We start from the raw sequence: 14,045 nt of genomic DNA on the forward strand, positions 1-14,045 counted from the left end.
AAGTTCTAGTTGCTTTGGTGTAATGCCAGCCCACTTCAAGTTTGATTTTAGCTGATCCTTGAATCTTTTCTTTGGTTGACCTTGTTTCCTGAGTCCAGCTGACAGTTCACCATGGAATACCTGTCTTGGAATTCGCTGTGGGTCCATGCAGATGACGTGTCCAGACCATCGTAGCCGGGTTTTGAGGACCATTACTTCGATGCTGGTGGAGTTGGCTCTGTCGAGGACTTCCTGGTTGGTGATTCGGTCTTGCCATTGGATCCTCATGATTGACCAGAGAGAGCTTTGGTGGAATTGCTCCAGTTGTTTCATGTGCTTCCGGTACAGTGTCCATGTCTCACAACCATACAGGAGCGAGCTGAGGACCACTGCGTTATAGACTTTGAGCTTCGTCGCAGTGCTTACACCTCTGTGTTGTTTGGAGCACAGCTGCCCGAGTGCCTGGCTGGCCTTTTGGATCCTGGCATTAATCTCGTGGTCTAGGGACCAATCGTTGGCGATGGTGCTGCCCAGGCACTTGAAAGTATTGATGTTAGAAAGCTGTGTGCTGTCAATTGTAATGCATGGCTGGTTAGTTGGCCTCCCTGGTGCAGGTTGGAACAGCACGTCTGTTTTGCTGAGGCTGATAGTCAGGCCAAACAGTTTTGTTGCTCTAGAGAACCTGTCCACAATGGTTTGGAGATGATTTTTTTGGTGGGCCATGAGAGCACAGTCATCTGCAAAGAGAGCTTCCAGGATGAGTCTCTCTGTTGTCTTTGTCTTTGCAGTCAGGCAGCGAAGGTTGGATAGTGAGCCATCCAGTTGGTATTTGATGTAGACGCCCAGGTCTAGATCCGACACAGCATATCGTAATACTTGGGTGAAAAATAGGTTGAATAGTACCAGAGCGAGGACACAGCCTTGTTTCACGCCATTGGAGATGTTGAAGCAATCAGAAATCTCTCCACCAGATAGGACTTCCCCTGTCATGTCGACATGAAAGAGCTGGATCAGCTTGATGAATTTTCCTGGGCAACTGAGCTTGCTGAGGATCACCCACAATGTGTCCCTGTTCACTGTGTTGAATGCCTTTGTCAGGTCTATGAAGACAATGTAGAGACTCAGGTTCTGCTCAAGGCATTTTTCCTGCAGTTGTCTCACCGTGAAGACCATGTCGATGGTGCTGCGATCTGGTCGGAAGCCACATTGTGATTCAGGCAGGTTCTTCCTCTCTGAAACAGATGACAGGAGTCTTTTGAGTACAACACGGGCTAGTATCTTTCCGGCAGTGGAGAGTAGTGAGATGCCTCTATAGTTGTCACAGGCTGCTAGTGAGCCTTTGTTCTTGTATAGGGCTACCATGGAGGCATCTCTGAGTTCTGGGGGCATGTCTTCCTCTTCCCATATGCTGGTCAGCACAATGTGGAATGCCTGGAGCACCTTTCCATTTATGGCCTTGTACACCTTGGTTGGGATCCCGTCTTTACCGAGTGCCTTGCCTGCACTCATTTGTTTAATGGCTTTTTGGACTTCCTTTATTGAAGGAGGGACATCGAGTTGTTCAATGGTGTGGTTTTGGGGGATTTGGTCAAGGGCGCTTTGGTTGACTGAAGAGGGTCGTTTGAGAAGCTGACTGAAGTGTTCTTTCCACCTATTGCTGATGCCTTTTTTATCTTTTATGAGAGTGTGACCATCAGAGGATAGCAAGGGAGTGGTGGTGGGTTTTAATGGCACATAGACAGTCTTGTGGGCACTGAAAAATTGTTTGTAGTTTTCTGTATCATCAAAGCACTGGATTTCTTCTGCCTTTTTTCCCACCATCTGTCTTGCATCTTCTTGATCTCACGCCGCCCCGTGGCTTGGAGAGACTTGAATCTGCTAATAGCAGAGAGGATTATAATCCAAATTCCTACCATATGCTGTCTACAAGAAATACACATGAGGAAGGTAGATATACATAGGGTAGGAAGGTAAATATACATAGGGTGAAAGTAAGAGGACGCAGCCAAATCTATTGGGCATCAACTGATAAAAAGAAGGCAGTAGTTGCAATCATGATATCTGACCAAGCCAAAGTAAAAATAGATCTAGTTAAAAGAGATAGGGAAGGTAATTACATCCTACTAAAAAGCAGTATAGACAATGAGGAAATATCAGTACTCAACATGTAGGCACCAAATGGCAAAGCATCCAAATTTCTAAAGGAGAAACTAGTGGAGTATAAGGATGCAATAGTTAAAAAAATATACTAGTGGGAGACCTGGATTTTCCTCTATCAGAATTATATAAAACAAACCAAAAAATAAATGAGAAAGAGTTAAGGGAAGTGGATGAATTCCTAGAAAAATTAGAGTTAGTAGATATTTGGAGAAAAATAGAGACAAAAAGGAATATGCCTTCTTTTTAGCAGTACCTGGTACATTCACAAAGATCGACCATAAAAGCATTGCAAACAAGTGCAAAAGAGCAGAAATAATAAATTCAACCTTCTCATATCACAATGCAATAAAAATAATACTTAGTAAGTGCACATGGAGAGGCAAATCAAAAATTAATTTGAAATTAACAATGTGATTCTCCAAAATCTGTTAAAGAACAAATCATAGCTACAATAGCTTTATAGAAGAAAATGACAATGATGATAGTTCCTTTCAAAATCTATGGGATGCAGCCAAAGCAGTACTAAGGGGGAAATTCATGCCCTTGAGTTCATATATTAACAAATTAGAGAGGACAGAGGTCAATGAATTGGGCATGCAAATTAAAAAACTAGAAAGTGAACAAATTAAAAATCCTCAGATGAAGACTAAATTAGAGATCCTAAAAATCAAGGGAGAAATTAATAAAATTGAAAGTCAAAGAACTATTGATTTAGTAAATAAGACCAGAATCTAGTACTTTGAAAAAAACAAATAAAATTGACAAAGTACTACTCAATCTAATTTAAAAAGAAAGAAATAAACTAAATTGGAATTATCCAAGATGAAAAAGGAGACCTCACCTCTAATGAAGAGGAAATTAAGTCAATCATTAAAAACTACTTTGCCCAACTATATGGCAATAAATATGGCAATCTAGGTGATATGGATGACTATTTACAAAAATATAAATTGCCTAGACTAACAAAGGAAGAAATAAATTACCTAAACAACCCCATATCAGAAAAAGAAATTGAACAAGCCCTCAAAGAACTCTTTAAGAAAAAATCCCCAAGTCCAGATGGATTCACAAATGAATCCTATCAAATATTCAAAGAACAATATTAATTCAATAATAATATAATAATAATAATCCCAATATTATACAAACTATTTGACATAATAAGCAAAGAGGGAGTTCTACCAAATTCATTTTAGGATACAAATATAGTACTGATTCCAAAGCCAGGCAGGACAAAAGCAGAGAAAGAAAACTATAGACCAAACTCCTTAGTGAATATAGATGCAAAAATCTTAAATAGGATATTAGCAAAAAGACTCCAGCAAATGATCATGAGGGCTTTTCACTATGACCAGGTAGGATTCATACCAGGAATGCAAGGATGGTTCAATATTAGGAAAACCATCCACATATTAACAAGCAAACTGACAAAAATCACATGGTTATCTCAATAGATGCAGAAAAAGCCTTTGATAAAATGCAACACTCATTCCTATTGAAAACACTAGAGTTAGAAGGCTTCTATTTCTTTTTCTTTTCCTTATAGAAGATTGTTCCCGAGCTAGGGTAGCGCCTATAGCGGTGTGTTTTCCACTACTGATAGAGATTGGCAGCAGCGGAGGGAGGCCGCCATTGAAAGTGCCGACGCCATCCCTGGCTCTAGCCCCAATCCGGTGGGAAGGATCAAAATGGCGTGTCTACTGGAGACCCCAATCCGCATGAGCGTTCTTTCAGAAGTGACAGCTAGCAGTCGCCACTATGTTGACAGGCTATTTGACCCTGATCCCAGAAAGTTCTACAAGGTGTTATAGACATGAAAAATGCTGTAATTGGAAATAACAAACAGAAAGCCAACCTCATTGTTTTAGGAGCAGTGCCAAGACTCTTATATCTGCTTCAGCAAGAAACTTCTAGCACAGAGTTAAAACTGAATATGCTGTGGTCTTGGGAAGTCTTGCTGTGGGTACTGAAAACAATGTTAAGTCTCTCCTGAACTGCCATATTATTCCTGCCTTGCTGCAAGGATTACTATCTTAAGATTTGAAATTCATTGAAGCTTACCTTAGATGCCTTCACACCATTTTTACCAGTCCAGTTACCCCAGAAGAACTACTTTATACAGATGCTACAGTTATACCCCACCTCATGGCACTGCTTGGTAGATCTCGTTATACTCAAGAATACATTTGTCAGATCTTCTCTCATTGCTGCAAAGCACCAGATCATCAAACAATTTTATTTAACCATGGAGCAGTACAGAATATTGCTCATCTCTTAACTTCAGTGTCATACAAAGTAAGATGTTAAAAATTATATTCATCCTTTGTTAGTTTTTTTGCTTGATTTTTTTCTGAAGAAAAGACCCATGCTTTATTGTATTTGTAATGTTTGCAATCAAGGAAAAGTTACCTTCTGAAGAAAATATTCATGAGTATTTATTTTACTATTTATAAAAAGCTTTCCTTCTGACATTTTTAAGCTGCACAGTGCTTTTATTTTTTGGTAGGCAGGAAGTTGTTTTTGGTTTTTATGTTTTCATCAACAGTATTTCAAGTTTTTCTGGCTTGGTGCCAATGAAAAATATGAATTGTCTTTTGGAGAAATGTCTTAAAGTGCATTCTCCTGAAAAAAATGATGTATCATTTTTGAAAGCACTTTGGATTGGAAATTTCTGAAAACTTTTCATTTATTCACAGTAACTATAATCTAAAATGGTACATTTTTATATGAATATTTAAGATGTGTTACACTATTTCTGAGAAGTTATTCTATAGGTCATCAGTATTTAGACTATTCAATTAGGCTTTTTAAAAAAATGAGTAGGTAAGCAATAAATTAACCCTTTGAAATGCATTTTAAAGTCAAATCTTGAGAATATCAGCTTGTTTCCCAGCTAGTGTGTTATATGATAGACTGAGAATATATGCTTATATCATAGAAGATCCTGATTTTTGAATGGAGTCCCCTCAGAGGAGGTTGGCAGACATCTTAATATGCTGCCTGTGTCACTATTAACTAGATCCCGCTCATTCCCGTGTTTTAACACCATTGGATTTCAAGTGCTCATAGGGATAGTTCTGTCAACTGCTAGGATCATTAAAAGTAGGGTGATTGAGCCACCTTGGCATTAGGCTAGGACTGCTATATAGAAAAGCTCTATCTTTGCTCCTTGTTCTTCAGCTGTAGATTGGGTTTGTTAGGTTTCTTCATAGACTCCAACTGGTTCTATTGATCTGGGCTTTGTTCTCTTTGAGAAGTGGGTTCGTGAATTAGATTCGTGAATTAGAGTAGGAAGACAGAGGGCTCTGGTTCAAGGAAAAATAACCTCAAGAACTGTAGTCAAGAAGCATCAAATGATTCGACTATAAGAGGTCATCTAATCCAAACCCCTCAAACCTTTCAATTTATAATAAGGAAACTTAAGACCAAGAGAGGTTAGTTGATTTGCCCAGGAACATACAGTCAAATGATTGGCAGAGCCAAAATTTGAACCCAGGTCTTCTGAATCTAAAACCCAGTATTTAATTTGCATTATGCTGCCTTTCCAGAAACCAAGAAAACCATGGGGATCATTTTCCAAAGCAGCTTTGTGGTTACAAAGACAAAGGCTATAACAGGAGAAATAAAGGAAACAGTTATGCCACTCCTAAGGTTGGCAAGTGTGATAGCTGCATTGCCACCTTTAGCAACTCTAAAGAAAGTGTTGGTTGAATTTTAAGAAATGAAATTCTTAGCCATAAATAGTCTTTGGTGCCTGTAGATTTCAAAGTAGGAGAAATAGTCAGCATGAGAATAGGTAAAAAAGTTACTAGGCTATTCAGCTAGCATGTAGGACACTGAGCTTGCAGTTAGAAGGTTAGGGGTAACAATAGAATAGTAGACAATGGAAAGTGACAGAGGTCGAGGTAAACAGAGACAGATATACTCTAGAGTTCTTAATTTAAAATGAAATGACAAAGCTCTCATTTTCATTATCTCAACTAGCAGGATTTGAGTTTCATTAATTAAAGTGCTTCCATTTTCATACCTAGTGTTTTACTGTTTTCTTCATACACCCAAACTTTAAATTTCCCTCCTTCAATTAAACCAAAGTTCATCTATTCGATATCTTCAATGTAATTCATTTTTACTATTAGTCATCTAGTCATTTGTTTCTAAATATGGAACCAAAAGCTTTTACTTACAAAATTTCAGGCATTAATACATTTTTGCTTTGTTTTTGTTTGTTTCTTGAAATGAGTCTTTAAAATAAATAAGGTGTACTTAAAAGTAAATAAAAAAAAGAAAACAGTAGAAAACATAGGAATAGAAGGGCCTTTCCTAAAAAAAATAACCCCCAAAAAACCCAGTATATATCTAAAACCATCAGCAAACATCATCTGCAATGGTGACAAACTAGAAGCCTTCCCAATAAGATTAGGGGTGAAACAAGGAAGCCCATTATAACCTCTATTATTTAACATTGTACTAGAAACACTAGCAGTAGCAACTAGAGAAGATAAAAGCTAGTTGAAATAATCAAGAACTTTAGCAAAGTTGCAGGCTACAAAATAAACCCATATAAGTCATCAGCATTTCTATGTATCTCCAACCCAGTTCAGCAGCAAGAATTAGAAAGAGAAATTCCATTTATAATAACCCTAGAGAATATAAAATACTTAGGAATCTATCTGCTGAGACAAGCACAGGAACTATATCAACACAACTATAAACCACTCTCCACACAATTAAAATTAGATCTAAACAATTGAAAAAAACATCAGCTGCTCATGGGTAGGATGAGCTAACATAATAAAAATGATCATCCTACCCAAATTAATTTACTTATTTAGTGTCATACCAATGGAACGACCAAAATTTTTTTTACTGAATTAGAAAAAACCATAACAAAGTTCATTTGGAAGAATAAAAGTTTAAAGATATCCATGGAAATCATGAAAAAAACGAGAAGGAAGGAGGTCTTGCAGTCCCAGATCTCAAACTATACTATAAAGCAGTGGTCATCGAAACAATTTGGTATGGCTAAGAGACAGAACGGAGGATCAGTAGAACAGACTAGGAGAAAGTGACCTCAGAAAACCAGTCTATGACAAGCCCAAAGATCCCAGCTTTTGGGACAAAAACCCAGTATTTGATAAAAACTGCTGGGAAAACTGGAGGACAGTGTGGGAGAGATTAGGTTTGGATCAACATCTCACACCCTACACCAAGATAAACTCAGAATTGGTGAATGTCTTGAATATAAAGAAGGAAATTTTAAGCAAATTAGGTGAACACAGAATAGTATACATGTCATATCTTTGGGAAAGTCTTTAAAACCAAGCAAGAGCTAGAAAAAAAATCACAAAATGTAAAATCAATAAATTTGATTACATCAAATTAAAAAGGTTTTGTACACACAAAACTCAACCAAAATTAAAAGGGAAACAATAAATTGGGAAAAAATTTAAATTTATAAAGAAATAAACCAAATGTACAAAAAAATCAAGCCATTCTCCAAAAGATAAAGGGCAAGGGACATGAATAGGCAATTTTCAGCTAAAGAAATCAAAACTATTAATAAGCACATGAAAAAGTGTTCTAAATCTCTTATAATCAGAGAAATGAAAGTCAAAACAACTCTGAGGTACCACCTCACACCTAGCAGATTGACTAACATGACAGCAATGGAAAATAATGAATGCTGAAGGGCAAAGTTGGGACATTAATGCATTGCTGGTGGAGTTGTGAATTGATCCAACCATTCTGGAGGACAATTTGGAACTATGCCTAAAGGGTGCTAAAAGACTGTCTGCCCTTTGATCCAGCCAAAGCATGGCTGGGTTTGTACCCCAAAGAGATAATAAGGAAAAAGACATACAAAAATATTCATAGCTGGACTCTTTGTGGTGGCCAAAAATTGGAAAATGAGGGGATCCCCTTCAATTGGGCAATGGCTGAACAAATTGTGGTATGTGTTGTTGATGGAATACTATTGTGCTAAAAGGAATAATGTAAACCTCAAAATTTAATAAAGTGATTTCCTTGTCACAATAATAAAGTGGAGGAATTCCATGTGAACTGGAACGACCTCCAGGAATTGAAGTAGAGTGAAAGGAGTAGAACCAGGAGATCATTGTACACAGAGACTGACACTGTGGTACAATAAAATGTAATGGACTTCTCCATTAGTCATAATTCAGTGATCTGAACAACTTGGTGGGATCTACAAGAAAAACCACTATTCACATTCAGAGGGAAAACTGTGGGAGTAGAAACACAGAAGAATAACAACTGCTTGAATACGTGGGCCAAGGGGATATGGCTGGGGATGTAGACTCTAATGAACTTCCTAATGCAAACATCAACAACATGGAAATAGGTTTTGCTCAAGGACACATGTAATACCCAATGCAATTGTGTTTTGACTGCGGGAAGGGGGAGGGGGAGGAAGGGAAGGAAATAATGCAATTCTTGTAACCAAAGAATAATGTTCTAATTTGACTAAATAAATTAATTTAAAAATAAAAAGAAGAGAAGAAAAAAATCAAAATCCTTATGAACCTTCAATAGTGCCTATACCTTGCTGCATGGGGCGATCCAATAGGCTATGGCAAGGAATGGAAGACCAATGGAGATCCCAAAGACAGCCAGGAACTTCACTGCTATGGACTGCTGTCGTAAGCCTGAGAGGTTTTCATACCACATAGTAAGCAGCTGCTGCTGGCAGTTAGGGTGAGCGACAAACTGTGGGGGAAATAACATAACAAGAGAACACAAACAGAAAACTGGAATTGTTAGCTCCAAAACAGATTAAAATTACAATATTTTTCAAATTCCAAGTAACATTTATCAATTCATATGAAAGGAGAGATTATGTGTTGATACAGATTTGCTACAGGAGGAACTTTTGCATTGAGTGGAAGATAAAGGATCTTCCACAGTGTCTTCTAATTTGAGATCCCATGACTCTTGTCTGAAGATCCCATGAATGATCCCATGTCTTGATCTGTAAAGTAACAGATTTAGAGTCCGAGGACTGGGTTCAAATCCTGTCCCTGCTGTTAACTACTTATGTGATATTGCCTCTTTGCTTTTCTACTTCATTAACTGTAAATTGAGGAGATTGGACTACATGATCTCCAAAGTCCCTTCCAGCTCTAATTCTTTGATCTAGTCCAGTTCCCTAAACCTTCAGATGAGGACAAGAGTTAAAGTGACTTGCCCAAGGTCATTAAAGGAAGTGATGGAGCCATCTTTTGAACCAAGGTACAGCAATTCCAAATCTAGCAGAACTCTTTTCACTGAACCCATAATTCTTTTTTTTTTTGGGGGGGGGGAATGTTTTTTTTTTAATGGTGCCAATTTAAAATAGATTTTTATTATCCAGGACAAGAATTGCATTTCCATTTGTTTTTAATATAGTACTGATAAAGTATGATGTTGTTCACTTCTCCTTCTGTACACATTCAAGTATTCAGAATGCCCAGATTTACACAGCAGCTTAAATGTTATTTTTAAAAACTGCTACTGCCTTGGCTACAAATTTGAGTCCTTTGATTTTTGTAAATCTGTATGGAATGCTTTTTCTTCTGGTATGTCATAATGTTTTGGTGATAAAGTTTGTGTGTGACCCTGCCTCTAGCTCTTCTCCCTGTGATTGTGGCTGAGGATGTGGGCTTTATGCCAGCCAGGAGAATCTACATACATGGGCTTACTTTTTGTAGTCTAATTAGATTTGCACTTCTTTTTCTTTTAGTTTATTTTCTTTCTACTTCAAGTGATTATTAATAAACTTTATATAAAAAAAGTTGATCTCTTCGATGGTAGGTCCAGAAGAAGCACCTCCAGATGGGGCTGCTCCAACCTCCTGGGAATCCACCAGGCATGTCCCCTGGCATGCCTCCTGCACTCTGTTACAGATTGGTGATGATGGAGTTACAGACTTTTTTCCAATTCTTTCTGCTGATGCTCAGATTCCTCATTTTCAGCAGTCTGGTTCTTATCCAAGATAGTTGATTATTTCATTGCATTTGTCAAGGATCTTCTGTTTGTCTTCATCACCAATTTTGCCTTGCAGTTTCTTATCTTCAACAGTTGCCTTCATGTTGAAAGCATAAGACTCAAGAGAATTCTTAGAAGCCACCTTTTCTCTCTGCTTCTTATCTTCAGCCTGGTACTTCTCAGCCTCCTGGACCATGTGCTCAATTTCTTCTTTGCTTAGACGCCCTTTGTCATTGGTGATGGTGATCTTGTTCTCCTTCCCTGTGCAGAGACATTGAGGATGGCATTAGCATCAATGTCAAATGTAACTTCAATCTGAGGGACAGCCCTCAGGGCAGACAGGATTCCTGTGAGCTCAAACTTGTCAAGCAAGTTGTTATTCTTTGTCATTGCTCTTTCACCTCCATAAACTTGAATAAACACACCAGGCTGATTGTCAGAGTAGGTGGTAAAAGTCTGAGTCAGTTTGGTGGGAATGGTGGTATTGCATTTGATTAGAACTGTCAAGACTCCACCAGCAGTTTCAATTCCAAGGGAAAGAGGAGTAAAATCTTGCAGTAGCAAGTCCTGAACATTATCAGATTTATCTCCAGACAAGATGGCAGCTTGGACAACTGCACCATAGACAGCATCCTCATCAGGACTGATACTCTTGTTGAACTCTTTGCCTTTGAAGAAGTCCTGCAGAAGCTTCTGGATTTGGGGGATTCAAGTGGAACCTCCCACCAAGACGATATCACAAATCTGTGATTTATCTAGCTTGGCATCTCTGAGGGCCTTTTCCACTGGGTTCAGTGTGCCACAGAAGAGGTTAGCGTTCAGCTCTTCGAATGGGCCCAGGTGATAGAGGTATAGAAGTTGATACCTTCATAGAGGGAATCAGTCTCAATACTGGCTTGTGTACTGGAAGAGAGGGTTTGCTTTAAACATTCACAAGCAGTGCACAGATGGCAAACAGCCCTCTAGTTCTCATTGATGTCCTTCTTGTGCTTTTGCTTAAACTTGGCAATGAAATGGTTGACCAAGTGGTTGTCAAAGTCTTCCCAGTCAAGTGAGTGTCCCCAGCTGTGGACTTGACTTTAAAGATGCCATCCTCAATGGCAAGGATGGAGACACTGAAGGTACCACCTCCAAGGTCAAAGATCAACACATTTCTCTTGGCACCAACTTTTTTGTCCAAGCCGTAAGCGAAAGCAGCAGCAATTGACTTGTTGATGATTTAGAGCACATTGAGACCAGCAATGATTCTGGCATCTTTGATGGCCTGATATTGGAAATTGTTGAAATAGGCTGGTACTGTGACAATAGCAATTTGTTTTGTTTGTTTGTTTGTTTTTAAAATTTTATTTAATTGATTAATTAAGAAAATTTTCCACAATTAAATGATTCATCTTCTTTCTCTCCCCTCCTTCCACCCCCCTCCTGTAGCCAGAGAGCAATTCCACTGGGTTTTACATGTGTCATCAATCAAGACCTATTTACACATTATTGATATTTGCACTAGTGTGATCATTTAGAGTCTACATCCCCAATCATATCCCCATCGACCCCCTATCGATCAAGCATGACAATAGCATTTGTGACAGTCTTCCCGAGGTAAGCTTCAGCAATTTCTTTCATCTTGATCAAGACCTTAGATAGTACTTCTTCTAGTTAGAAACTTTTGGTCTCCCCTTTGTACTCCACTTGGACCTTAGGCCTGCCTGCATCATTCACCACTGTGAAAGGCCAATGCTTCATGTCTCATCATCAAGTCTGACCACTCAGATGTTTGGCATCAAAGACTGTGTTGGTGGGGTTTATTGCAACTTGATTCTTTGCAGCATCACTTATTAAACATTTTGTTTCTATGAAGGCAATGTAGCTGGGAATGGTCCTGTTTTCTTGGTCATTAGCAATGAACTCCACTTTCCCAGGAATAAGTGGTACCAAGATCAGTGCCAACTGCGGGTCCCTTCAAGTGTTTGCTGGGGTGTCATAGATGACCATTGTGGAGAAAGAAGGGCTGTTACTGTACTGAGTGGGGAAGAGGGGGAAGTTTTAAAAGGTTATGCTGACTTTTAAAAATTCTTTGTTATATGGAATGATTTTCCACAAAGAGGGTGGAACAGGGATACTTGAAGAAATTTTGGTAATATAAAAACAAAACATAACAAAAATATTTTAAAAAACATTAATAAAAATTAGACTAAATTAAGATCTACAATCCTTGCCTAGGTCCTTGCCAAGTCCAAATGAATAAAAGTTTTTCTTTTGGTCACAGTAATATTCTCTAAACCAGATCAAATATTACTGTTCCAGGGCCAACAAGCAACATTTTAAACAACAATCAAGAAGCCTTTTCAGTGTGGCACAGGTGATCAAGAGAATTGTCTCTTCTGATAGACTGGGGTTCCTTTCATGCAGTTGGATGTAAGAATGTTGTCTCTATGGAAAAGGAAATATATTTTCTTGGTTACTTCTCATATGCCCTTGTGACAGGCTATGTCAAAGAGGATTGATTGAGTACACATTATGTAGGTTACAAGGAGCAAGGAGAGGTTGGCTTCTGCTTTCTTTTCAAGGCAGCCTCTTTGGATGGAAATAGCCAATGGTAGCTCTCTCTTAGCATTCCAGAGAAGATGAGGGAGGGGATTTCTCTCCCTTTTGCCTTCTTCAAAGTAATGGCAACTATACATATGTGATAATAAAAAGATTTTCCAGGCTAATGTGACCTTGAGAAAAGGACTTTTCTAGCCTTGTCTGTTGGCCTTGTAACTTTTAGAGCAGCTTGCTCAGCAGATTTCTGTAACATTTTCTCAGAGGAAAATGATACCATCATCAATCAGGAGGACTCTATAGCTGAAAGATCTATAGAGCTATGCCTGAATGAACCCATAATTCTTTAAGTGTTCTAATTCTAACAACTCAACATGCTCTAAATCAATATTTTGTGAATGCAAAGTGGGGAGGGTTAAAGAAGACTTCCTGGAGGAGGTGGCATACAATTTTATCTTGAAAGGCTAAGTTGGACTTCAACAATTCAATGAGAATGTATTTTGTGAGTACACTACAAACTCAGACTAGTGTGTGTCCCTGGGCATGTCATTTAACCCTGTTTCCCTCAGTTTCCTCATCTGTTAAATGGGCTAGAGAAGGATATGGTTATTTATTGTTATTTACTTCTCCAGTATCTTTGTCACAAAAACCCCAAAAGGGGTCATGAAACATAGCTGAAATAAATGGATAACAACAACATGTACAAAGACAGTGAGTGGTCCAATTTGAATCTCAGTTGCAATAAAAGGTAAAAAAAAAGCAGAGGGAGATAGATCTGCCACAAGAATAAGGATAGAGACTTCTACTAACATCTTCTGTGCCTGTTTTCTAGAGGACTTTATTCCTAATTACTATGAGGTAGGGAGTATAAGCATTATTAATAAATTTTTTAAATTAAGGAATTAAAGGAAGCAACTTGCCCTAGATGACAAAGTGAGAATGTAATAAAACTAGGACTTGAATTCCCATGCTTATTCTCTTTCTACTCTAGAACACTGTCTCTCTAAGGTAACTATTCTTTCTGTTTGAGCAACATATGCCATGACAGTTAAAAGTGTTCCCAAAGTACTTGCTGAAACTCATTGGTTTGCCTTATATTTGCCAGAATAGGAGGTGCATTCTGCATTTCAAATGGATTGAATTTTTAAGGCCACCCTGGAGTATAATGCATCTGTTTTTATTTTGTTTGTCTCATTGGGTGTTAATGAGACATTCAGTAACTCTGGGAAAATGCTAAATATCTGTTTTTCTTGTAAAATACTATAACAGATTTTTATTTTCCCTTTTGGGGAAGAGAACATTAAAGGAATATTTAACTTTTTCCTTTTGTCTGGGAATTGACATTAGTATTAAGTAATGCACCAGAATGCTTTTTACTATCTGCA

At 38.2% G+C, this 14,045-nt stretch overlaps 1 protein-coding gene and 1 pseudogene across 1 annotated transcript in view; both read right to left on the bottom strand.

Moving 5' to 3' along the window:
• TRPC7 (transient receptor potential cation channel subfamily C member 7) overlaps positions 1-14,045 on the bottom strand; it is a 460,933-nt gene that overhangs the window by 228,635 nt on the left and 218,253 nt on the right. The window contains exon 4 of the mRNA XM_016428186.2: positions 8,701-8,865. Within this exon, the coding sequence (XP_016283672.2) occupies positions 8,701-8,865 (165 nt within the window). The remainder of the gene's footprint in view (positions 1-8,700; positions 8,866-14,045) is intronic.
• LOC103102180 (heat shock cognate 71 kDa protein-like) lies at positions 9,504-12,142 on the bottom strand (annotated as a pseudogene).

This window comes from Monodelphis domestica, chromosome 1 (genome assembly GCF_027887165.1).
Source record: "Monodelphis domestica isolate mMonDom1 chromosome 1, mMonDom1.pri, whole genome shotgun sequence".
Taxonomy (NCBI): Eukaryota; Metazoa; Chordata; class Mammalia; order Didelphimorphia; family Didelphidae; genus Monodelphis; species Monodelphis domestica.